This window comes from Crocuta crocuta, unplaced genomic scaffold (assembly GCF_008692635.1).
Source record: "Crocuta crocuta isolate KB4526 unplaced genomic scaffold, BGI_CrCroc_1.0 scaffold139, whole genome shotgun sequence".
NCBI lineage: Eukaryota > Metazoa > Chordata > Mammalia > Carnivora > Hyaenidae > Crocuta > Crocuta crocuta.
The window spans coordinates 2,138,791-2,150,208 of NW_027533258.1; the positions used below are offsets into that span (position 1 = coordinate 2,138,791).

The 11,418-nt window shown below is 51.6% G+C and overlaps 1 protein-coding gene across 1 annotated transcript in view; it reads left to right on the forward strand.

Moving 5' to 3' along the window:
• The window catches only part of LOC144217160 (multidrug and toxin extrusion protein 1-like), a 42,920-nt gene that overhangs the window by 18,040 nt on the left and 13,462 nt on the right, over positions 1–11,418 (forward strand). The window contains exons 7-14 of the mRNA XM_077746700.1: positions 1,955–2,052; positions 2,313–2,410; positions 2,507–2,620; positions 2,704–2,771; positions 3,746–3,854; positions 3,972–4,047; positions 7,737–7,806; positions 8,294–8,426. Of these exons, the coding sequence (XP_077602826.1) occupies positions 1,955–2,052; positions 2,313–2,410; positions 2,507–2,620; positions 2,704–2,771; positions 3,746–3,854; positions 3,972–4,047; positions 7,737–7,806; positions 8,294–8,426 (766 nt within the window). The remainder of the gene's footprint in view (positions 1–1,954; positions 2,053–2,312; positions 2,411–2,506; positions 2,621–2,703; positions 2,772–3,745; positions 3,855–3,971; positions 4,048–7,736; positions 7,807–8,293; positions 8,427–11,418) is intronic.

Sequence of the window (11,418 nt, forward strand, 5' to 3'; positions counted from 1 at the left end):
CCGGGAGAGAAGAGAATTGGGACGCGATCCCAACAAAAGATGCTGCAGGTCTGTGACAGGAAATCTGTGACCGGAAAGGGTGCCCTGCGGGAGCACCCGGGTGGACCCTGTAAGAAACGACCCCTTGGCTGCAGGGGTCTCAGGAGAGGAGGGAGTTGCATTTAACCCAGTTTCCGTGGTGGGACCCAGGCCTTCTGTGAGTGTAGGACAGAAGAGAGCAGCTGGCCTGGGGGGCCCTGGGGGTAAAGGTAATACCATGGGGGAGGGCGGGAGGAGCCTCAGGGGACACTGAGGGCTGCTTAGACTTTGGGGGGAAGGGAGAATTAGAGAAGGTGACCTCACAGGCTTCTGCAGACCTTCCTCTGAGGGAGGCTGTCTCTTGCACGGCTTTGGTTTCTCCCTGCGCGCCCGGGCCCCCCATTTAGAGCTCTAATCGCAGATCGTGCGTGCTTCCTGTGGGAGGCTCGTGCATGTTGCGCACTTGACCTTCTTTTCCCCAGCCTGCCTCTCCACTTGCCTGCCTCCCTTCCCGGTTAGGGGCCTCGAACACCATCTCTCGGGATAACCTGCCCTCGTCCGGGTCTGCATCTTTTCCTTCACTCCTACATCCGATCAGTGACGGTCCTGAGGTCCTGCCTGTTCCTCTGCACCCTCCAGCTACAATTCCTCCCCCCTTCTTCCCTGTCTTACCAAATCTCCCTGCTGCCACTCCCTCCCAGGGCCAACCTCACACCACACTATTTCTTCTTCTCTCTCTACCTGAGGGGCTTGTGTGGTCACCTACCTCCTTTGCTAAAAACTAGGCAGCGTCGCCTGATACGTAAGTGACCCACCGGAGTGATTGGCCGAGATCCCTGTCCTGGCCCCTGAGCCCAGGACGACCGAGACCCTTCTAGACAAATCTGCAGCCTGGCACACCACAGCATGGCTAGACCAGAGGAGTGTGCCTGTCGGCCAACAAGGGTGGGGGACAGTTATCATTCGATTCTGATGAACGGAGTTCAGGTGCAATGCAGGGGACGCTTCGGTATGCTTGGAGCAAAGCAGGAAAGGGAAAAATGCCCTGTCCGCCCTGCAAAGCGGACCCATGTCCCCTCTCCTTGGGGACCATAGAGCTCTGATGGATGCGGATTGCTGAGCCCAGAAATCTGTGAGAAGCTCTGGCCCTGAGCTGGAAATCGAGGCTGCTTTTTTGGGGTGTGAAATTGACTTCAATCCCCCTGGCAGGAGAGGGATCTTTTATTTTCACCAATCATGACCTCACACAGCGAATGTCGCGTGGTCTGTGATTTTAGAGACGCAGGTTTGTCAGGGTGAGGAAGCCGCAGTCATCAGAGAAGGGGCCGGACTGACCCCTTGCAGGTGGGAGAAGCAGCCGGCTCTGTTTTGCGCCTGTGATGCTGATCCCCTGATGCTCGGCGGGCAGCTTTGTGCATCTCCAGCCCGAGTCGTTTTCCTCTCCTGCCTGAAGTCTTAGGCTAAGATGCCAGACGGCCTGGACTTCTCTGGCCTGTCTTTCCGAGCAGAGCCAGGTGGGACGGAGTCCTTCCCACGCCCCAGCTGTGTGGGGTTGTCTTAGATCAGTGTTTGGAACTTCTGTTTGGTTTAAAAGTGCTGACTTTTCCCCACTGTCCAGTGAGGAAGGTGACTTGTTTATGCTCCGTCTCGGCCGGTCCTTGCGCTCTGAGAGGCGGACCACTTGCGTTCCTGCATGTCTGCTGCCAGGTCCTCTGCCCACATCCCTGTGGCCAGAGCTACGCATTTATCACGCCTCTGGGGGGGAGGGGAGGAGGCAGGAAGGCGGGAGCAGCAAGGACCGGCATCCAGTTAGGTCCTCCGTGCCCGTGGCGCGTGTGCATTTGGGGAGAAAGTAGCCACCCCACTCCCTGGTGTCCCGCACACCATGGGGGTCCCTGGTCTCCAGCACACGGTGCCGTCTTTTTCCTCGTTTCAGGGAATTGTCCTGCCCCAGATCCTCACTGGAGTTGTAGCCAATCTCATCAATGCCCTCATCAACTATCTGTTTCTCTATCAACTGCATCTTGGGGTGATGTGAGTCCAACTGATTCTGGGGACAAGTGGTGGGTGGGGGGGGAGGAATGACTTTTCCTTCAGCTTTTCCAGGGACGGATGGCAGGGGGGACCTATACCTGGCCGTGTGTCCCTGTGGGGTCCAGTCCCTGGGCCCCTCTGGAGAGCACTGTCTGGGACGGACAGTGAGGCTGCTCGGGAAAGAAGATGCATTTAGGGCCGCCACAGGTGTCCTCGCGCGACGGACAGGCACCTGCCCTTACTGGGACCGTTCCTCCCAGGGGGTCGGCGCTGGCAAATATGATTTCCCAGTTCACCCTGGCGCTACTCCTCTTCCTGTACATTTTCTCGAGGAAACTGCACGAAGCTACCTGGGGAGGTAAAGTCTGCCAGCTCGGGTCGTGGGTTTTTGTCTCGGGTTGAGCTGCAGCCCGGTAGCCCGTGTGTTGGTGACGTGACTCTGTCCCCGCTGCAGGGTGGTCCCTTGAGTGTCTGCAGGACTGGGCCTCCTTTTTCAGCCTGGCCATACCCAGCATGCTCATGCTGTGCATTGAGTGGTGGGCCTACGAGATCGGGAGCTTACTGAGCGGTCAGTGCGGGGACAGGTGGCGGTGGCTGGCGAGAGCGCGGGCCCTGTCCGGAAGCGCGGTGTCAGCTGCCTCTCTCCGCCAGGTATCCTCGGCATGGTGGAGCTCGGAGCCCAGTCCGTAGTGTATGAACTGACCATCATTTTGTACATGGTGAGTGTCTGGGAGCCGGTCACCTGGGGGTGCCGGACGTTTCCCTTGAAAAGAGTCCCAGGAATGAGCATGGGCGTTCATCGCATTAGCAGCTTTTGGAATGATTCACGAGGGTAGGATTTCATCCGCGGAGCCAGGCAGGGCCCGTCTGGAATGATGGGGTCTTCCCGGTGAGCTCTGGGAAGTTTGGAAGAATGAGCTTTTCAGATTTTTCCTGGCCCGGTTCAGATCTGAAAGATTTTTGTTGAAGTTTATTTATTTAGAGAGAGAGGAAATGCCAACAGGGGAGGGCCAGAGAGAGGGAGAGAGAGAATCCCAAGTAGGATCCTCGCTGTCCCTGGAGAGCCCGATGTGGAGCAGGAGACCATGACCTGAGCCGAAAATGAGACTTGATTTGATTTGCACACTTGGCAAACCTGAAGAGTCTTTTCCAGGTGTCACAACACAGATGCCTGGGGACAGGTGGGGTGGTGAGGCCACTAGGCTGAAGACCCCCGGTGTCTGGTATGAGCTTGGGAGTGCATCTTTCTGTTTTCTTAAGTTCCTTTTGACGCAACACTTTGGGGAAGGGGAGAGGTCCCGTTTTAGGATTCTGTCTTCTAAACTTGACCCCTGATGGTCTTTCAGAACAGACTTACTCCGGGCTGCTGGCAGTCCGTCCTCTGCATGCAGAGGAGGAACAGGATTGTTCAGGACCCTCCCGTGCACACCTTAGAAACCTTGCGCAAAAGCCCAGCATGTGATGAGTCACATTCGCCTGGGGGCCCTGAGCTAGACAAATGGGCTGTTGCAACTTCATTTCCTCAGGCCTCTTAGGACTGGGTTTTGCCAGCGAGGTGTGCGCCTTGACGTACCAGGTCCCTGTTCCCTGGGGAAGGTGCGCGGTGGCGCTCGGAACTGAGCCGAGAGGCGGGGGCCTCTGCTGCCTGCTCCTTCTTGCCTTTTCCTTACGATATGTCTGCTTTTCAATTTAGATACCTTCAGGCTTCAGTGTGGCCGCCAGCGTCCGGGTAGGGAACGCGCTGGGTGCTGGAAACATCGAGCAGGCCAAGAAGTCCTCCACGGTCGCCCTGCTGGTCACAGGTGCTTAGATTCCTCCGTCGGTGACTCACCCAGGTGGTGTGTGCCCGGGAAGCCCAGCCGCCATGTCCCCTGCAGATCTCCTTTCTCACTGGTTGTTTTCTCCATTTTTACCCTCAGGATTCTTTGCTGTAATCTTCTGCGTCCTGATGCTGACCTGTAAGGATGTCGTGGGGTACATCTTCACCACCGACCCGTGAGTGTGGACATTTTCTTGAAACGCAAAATCTGCGGGAAAGAAGTAGTTGGGTCGATAGATGCCTTCATGCTGGGCTTCCTGGAAGTGTCGCATCTTGGACACTCTGAGCCATTTGCAAGATCGGAAACTCCCTGATGTTTCCTGGGAAGAACTGGTTCTATATAGGAACTAATTTATCATCCAGAATGGCCACTTACTGGGCAATTTATTGGTGATCTATGCTGCTGGTGCTCAGGACAGGCATGTCTAGAAGAGGGAGATGCCTTTCTGGCACCATCGATTACATTTTCAGTTAATTGTTTTGTTCCCCATGATTAACGGTTTTGGTAGCTCAGAACCTGCCCCCAGGTGCCTGGGATACACAGGTCGTGTCTGTCAGTTCGAACTGAAGTTAAAATCTCCCTAAGGAGCCGCCTCCAAAAATCACATTATCAGGTCGATCGCTGAGATGAATTCTTGTAGGAGGTGGCTCTTCTGCGTGGTTTGCGTGGTTTGCGTGGTCTGTTTGGATTGGTGGCTTTCATCAGTGAGGCGGGCCGCTGCGTTTGGAGCATGTGGTGTGTTGCGAGGGCACTTCTGATTTGGGCTGCTTCTATCAGCAGTTAGAAAGCGCACGCTGACCTTTCCCTCTTGGGTTTAACAAGCAGGTGGTGGACAGGACTGCCTTGTGCTGTTTGTTCTCTGGGTGTTTGTCTTTTGACTTCTGATGTCAGGTTGTCCTCTTGAAGACTCCCACCATTTTGCTGTGGGGAAATAAGATGTTGAAGTGCCCCTCGCTTCAGAGGAAGCGGAACGGCAGCCGGAAATCATTGTCGCTTTCTTGCAAGGGAATCAGAATTCTCGTGATCGGATGTGGAGCCTGCACTGTTTCAGTAGGCCTGTGGCAGACGTTTAATTCTGAGGCTGTCCACTTCCAGAAACCATGCAGGGCAGGAAGTAAAGCACGAAACACAGAAGGCCCGGGAACCATATCTTTGATGATGTTGGGAGACCGAGAAACTCGCAAAAGCAAATTAATTATGGGCTGACCAGGATCAACTGAACCTGGCAGAGTCGGTGACACAGATTCTAACAAGGTCATGGATACCTAACCTTAGCACAGAGGGAAAAGGGAGAGAGCTCGTCGACGCAAAGTAAGAAAGGGGGAAATTACAAAAAAAAACCAATAATTTTTTTAAACCACGAGAGACGAGTTTACATGACCTTTTAAAAAATTATTTTTTCTTTTAGAGAGCACAAGTGGGGGTGGGGCAGAGCGATTCAAGCAGGCTCCACGCTCAGTGCAGAGCCTGACGTGGGGCTCAATCCCACAACTGTAGGATCATGATCTGAGCTGAAATCAAGAGTTGGACACTCAACCGACTGAGCCACCCAGGAGCCCCTGGCTTGCATGACTTTTGAAAGTAAGTTTAAATATCTGGAAGGAATAGCGATGCCTGGGTGGCTCAGTCAGTTAAGCATCTGACTTCAGCTCAAGTCATGATCTTGTGGTTCATGGGTTCGAGGCCTGCATTGGACTCTGTGCTGAGAGCCACTCTGTGGCTCTCATAGCCTGGAGCCTGCTTTGGATTCTGTGTCTCCCTCTCTCTCTGACCCTCCCTTACTTGTGCTCTGTCTCTCTCTCCCTGTCAGAAAATGAATAAACATTAAAAAAATTGTTTAACCTGAAAGGAATAATTTTCTAGGAAAATAATTTACCAAAATATACCTTGGAAAACCTGAAAGTTCTAACTAGACCGATTTGCTTAGAAGAAATAACAAAAACTTACTTTAAAATTTCAGAAAGCACTAATTCCTGGGGATTCCCACGGAGAATTTTATAAAACCTCGAAAATGTTCCAATGCTGTCAAACTCTTCCAGAGACCAGAAAAAGGAAAATTTCCATATTCTGTTTAGGAAGCAAAAATAACATTGGTATTGAGATCTGACAAAGTTCATACAATAAAAAAGAAAGTCGCAGGCCAATCTCACTTACTAATACCAGTTTTAAAATCCAAAGTGAAATTATTAGTGGACAGAATTCAGCAGCACATTAAAAAAATGTATTTTGATGGGGTATAAAAGTGAACATAGTATGTTTGGTGGAAAAGCCAAGTTGCAGAAGATCACGTAGAGAATGCTAGAACATGAGCTCACAGTTTCTAGAAGGGGAACATAATTATGGACTAGTTCAGACCATCTTCAGGAAGGTTGCCCCATTCTGCGGGGAGGTGGCAGTGGATAGGCTGGGGACAGAGTGGAAGCAAGAGTTTTCTCGATACCCTGTTTGCATGGTTTGGTTTCCTCTAACCATGTCCAGATGTTACCTATTGAAAAAATAAAATTCAACTGGAATTCCTGTCCTTTTTTTTAGAAGGGGAGGAGAGTGATCATCTTGGTCAGTGCCGGGTTTCCTGATGTGTGGGGTTTTTTTTTTTAGTGTTTTATTTATTTCTAGGAGAGAGAGCGAGCGAGAGAGACAGCGTGAGCCAGGGAGGGTCAGAGAGAGAGGGAGTCACCGACTGAAACAGGCTCCAGGCTCTGAGCTGGCAGTCAGCACAGAGCCCGACGCGGGGCTCGAACCCACGAACCGCGAGATCATGACCTGAGCCAAAGTCGGACGCTTAACCGACTAAGCCACCCAGGCGCCCCTCCTGATGTTTTTAATACACTCAACAAATATTTATCGCTAGTGATGTAGGCCTATTTGTTCATCACTCAAGAGTATTACGGATTTTTTGCCTCCCTGGGTGTCATTGGCAGCATTTTCTAGAAGCGTAGGTGATAAAATCAAAGTTTCTAGCTGTAGAGGTTGGGGACTGCTTCTAGGAACCAAGGATAATTCTGTAAGCTGTCTCTTTGGCCTTAATACCATGCCAGCCTGGGGTCCACAGAGAGAACTGTAACCACTCTGTTGTGCATCATTCAGGCGCACAGAGATACGCATGGAATCCTGTTCAGGGATGGATGGCATTGGGGAGCCTGGGTGGCTCAGCCGGGTAAGCATCTGACTTCGGCTCAGGCCATGGCATGATCTCACGGTTCGTGAGTTTGAGCCCCTCGTCAGGCATGTCGAGAATGGGTCAGCACAGGGCCCGCTTTGGATCCTCTCTCCCTGCCCCTTACCCACTCACCTGCGCTTGCACACTCTCTCTCAAAAATAAACATGAGGGGGAAAAAAGGGCGGCGTTATAATCCAAATGTTATTTCTTTGTGGGGGCAGTGAAGTACCACGTCATTTCCTGTAATCGTTTCCATCAACCGATTGGACTGTAGATTTCTTCTTTTTTTTTTTAAAATATTTTTATTTATTTCTAGGAGAGAGAGAGAGACAGCGTGAGCAGGGGAGGGTCAGAGAGAGAGGGAGTCACAGACTGAAACAGGCTCCAGGCTCTGAGCTGGCAGTCAGCACAGAGCCCGACGCGGGGCTCGAACCCACGAACCGCAAGATCATGACCTAAGTGAAAGTCGGACGCTTAACCGACTAAGCCACCCAGGCGCCCCTGGACTGTAGATTTCTTATAAAAGTCATGAGGTGAAGTTAGGGTTGGTTTCCTCGATGGCCCAAGAAACACTGGGATTGTCCACGAATAGGGTGTTGGCTGGAGTACACGAGCCCTTCTAGTGTTACCGAGAAGCCACGTGCCGCCGCCTGAACCACACCTCTGTCTCCTCTTGATCACCATGTGCTTTCTCTTCCCAACAGAGAAATCGTGGCTCTGGTGGCCCAGGTGATTCCAATCTCTGCTGTCTCCCACGTGTACGAAAGTCTTGCCGTAAGTGTTACGCAGTGTTCCCGTCAAGCGCCGTGTTTCTTCTGATGGTGGTAAATCTAAACTGAAAAGAGCATCTCGGGGCGCATGAGTGGCTCAGTCGGTTAAGTGTCCAGCTTCGGCGCGGCTCAGGTCATGATCTCACAGCTCGTGGGTTCGAGCCTTGTGTTGGGCTCTGTGCTGACAGCTCAGAGCCTGGAGCTGCTTCGGAGTCTGTGTCTCCCTCTCTGCCCCTCCCCCACTCGCCCTCTGTCTCTCAAAAAATGAATAAATGTTAAACAAAAGTTAAAAAGGAAAAAAGAAAAGAGCAGTTGGGGTGGGGCAGGTGGGGAATACTGAATAGTTTTATCGTAGTCACTTGATAACACACGGGATTCGGATTTTAGGTTCAAGCCCCCCATCCCCCGCCCCGGGACGGGAAGTGCGTGGAGACAGGAGTCTTTTAGAAGCCTCAGCGATGTTCTCATTGATGGGTGTTCTCTGCCTACAGTGCACATGTGGTGGCATTCTGCGGGGAAGCGGCAACCAGAAGGTTGGGGCCATTGTCAATGCCATTGGCTATTACCTGGTCGGTCTCCCTATCGGGATCTCGCTGATGTTCGCGGTCAAGCTGGGACTGATTGGTAAGCATTACCCACGGGCAGGCAGATCTGTTCCTCGTGGGCGCTGGAAGGGACTGTCTGAGCACAGAGGCCTTTTTTTTTTTTTTTTACACTTCTCCCTGGNCCCTCTTGCCAAGCCTGGCCCCCCTTTCACACTAGCACACAGATCCACTTGAGCAGAGCAGGATGACCTTTCTACTCGTCTCCCTGTCCTGTGTCCTCACTCACCTCCTCAGAGTTGGGGAGAACAGGAGTCCCCAAGAAGCACTGGGAAACGTGCCTTTTGTGGCCTCGGTTCTGTTCTTGGATAGAAGCACTTGTATGGGGAGCCCCGGAGAGCGAGTCCGCAGGACTGCTCATGGCCGTCACAGACTGGCCTTCTTGGAGCGTTTGCGGCGAGACAGGGGAGGCCATGGCTCAGCGCGGTGTGATTCTTACAGAACTTCCAGCAGCTTCCATGCTGACTGTATGCACCCTAGAGCATGGCCCCGTGTCAGCCCACACAGCACCGCGAGCTGTGTTCTCGACGTCCCCTTCATTGCCATTCTATTACCCGTATCTCCCGCCTGGTACAAACTTTTAAGCCATGTGCCTTGCAGGTGTCCCCAGAAGGGCATGGGCGTGATGTGTGTGAACAGCACAGAACGAAGGCTCAGGGGTGTGAGGGGACTCTTATCACCTGGACACACTTAGAGGAAAGAACTTAATCCGTACAATCTAGAATTACCAGAGCTGATCTTTAAAAACATACAGAGGGGCACCTGGGTGGCTCAGTCGGTTAAGCATCCAACTTCTGCTCAGGTCATGATCTCGCGGTTCATGAGTTCGAGCCCCGCGTCGGGCTCTGTGCTGACAGCTTGGAGCCTGGAACCTGCTTCAGATTCTGTGTCTCCCTCTTTCTCTCTGCCCCTCCATTACTCATGCTCAATTTCTCTCTCTCAAAACTAAACAAACATTAAAAAAAATTTTTTTTAAGTATAGAAACAAATGACTGCCCAGCTTTGATTTCTAAAATAATAATTTGGAATACACTGGTGGTTAATACATGATTATGTTAAAACCTGAATACAGTATCTTTGGGAGAAGGGGTGACGGACTTAAGCAAGGCTCCTCTTTATCTCTCAGTACTTGGCAGGCTGGGAGCAGTGAGAAGTCATCTGATACCTTGGTGAACTTCCCGTCCCATTATGCTGCACCTTGCTCTCCAGTTCAATAATATTTTAGTGAAAAATACGGGAGACGTTCAAAGAATGGAGTTGCCAATGCAAAGTTCACGGGGCTTTCAGCATGGTGCAGAAAATTCTTTAGCTGAGTTTCTGGCATTAATTCATATTTTGGGTTTGCCCCTGGCCTAGCTAAGGGAAATACTGGAGGAATCCACTTAAAAATCCAGATCTATCTGCGTTTCCAGTGCTGTACGAGGCCCACTTGTTCCTTTGACAAAAGACTTACCTAGTGTGTGTGAAGCAGAGGGAGTTAAGAAGCCCCTTTTAAAAGAAATGCTGTGGGGGGAGGGCGCCCGGGTGGCTCAGTGGGTTAGGCATCTGACTTCAGCTCAGGGCATGATGTCGCGGTTCATGAGTTCGAGCCCCGCATTGGGCTCTGTGCTGACCGCTTGGAGCCTGGAGCTTGCTTTGGATTCTGGGTCTCCCTCTCTCTGCTCCTCCCCTGCTCGTTCTCTCTCTCCCTCTCTCTTTCCAAAACAAACATTAAATTTAAAAAAGCGCTGTGATACAAACTTCCACTTATAAAGTAAGTCCTGGGAGAGACCCCAGGCAGAGATTGAAAGGCAGGCAGGGGAGTGGGAAGGTTATGTAGCGGGGGGACTGGGAAGGCTTCGGGTGTGCCCTGATGGATGCTGGTGGCCTACGGAAGCTGGAAGCTGGCGAAGGAGTAGTGACACATCTTATGCAATTGGGCAGGGGTGCGTGTGGCTTCTCTCTGCTTGGTCTACGTTGGAAGCAGGGACAAAAATTAGGGAAGCTGTCAGTTACTAAGTCAAATTCTGGCCATTTGGGGTCGGCTGTTGCAGAAGTTTTGTTTACAATCCCCGGAGTGTCCCTAGGGATTAGGGACAGTAGTCTGGCCTTCCGCATGTCTGGTGTGTAACAGGCTGGCTTTTCAGTGGTTGATTGTGAATAAGGGGTTTCCTGGCTATGTTGTTACAGATTGTGGATCAAAGTTCTACTTGGATATATGGTGTGGCCATTGTATATTTAGTGTCTCAGTCTCCTCTTTCTCAAGGAAAATTAGAGAAAACCAGGGGAATTCAGGGAAAGCTAGAGAGCCAGTTCTTCAAACCTTGAAGATTGTCCAGTCATCTTCATAGTCAACTGTATTGCAAGGTCTTCTCGAGCTCCTTGATGTTGGACCATCATGGTGACCATCATGGTGAGTGGTTGTGCAGAACCATTCAAGGTTTGGGGAAAAGCTGCAACCAGCCAGGGTCACAGCCATTGACCGGGTCCCTTCCAACCAGGTTCACGAGCAGTTTTCCCTGCTTTCTCTCCCAGTAGGTGAAATCTTTTGGCTAAAAATGATAGAGAAACGGTTTATGAAGATGCTGTGGGGAGGCAGCCTTAGGCTGTTGGTGGTAGGATCCTGGTGATATTTTGCGTGTGGCCCATCAATCTGGTCAGGCTGGTATTGGTGGTGAAATCCCTAGACATAGGGCTTCCAGTCCCTAATTCATAGGGGGTAAGCGATGTGCCCCTGAGGGAGTGGGCTGTATGCTGTAAATGCAGTGTGNCATGAGTGGCTCAGTCGGTTAAGTGTCCAGCTTCGGCGCGGCTCAGGTCATGATCTCACAGCTCGTGGGTTCGAGCCTTGTGTTGGGCTCTGTGCTGACAGCTCAGAGCCTGGAGCTGCTTCGGAGTCTGTGTCTCCCTCTCTGCCCCTCCCCCACTCGCCCTCTGTCTCTCAAAAAATGAATAAATGTTAAACAAAAGTTAAAAAGGAAAAAAGAAAAGAGCAGTTGGGGTGGGGCAGGTGGGGAAGAGTGGATTGTTTTATA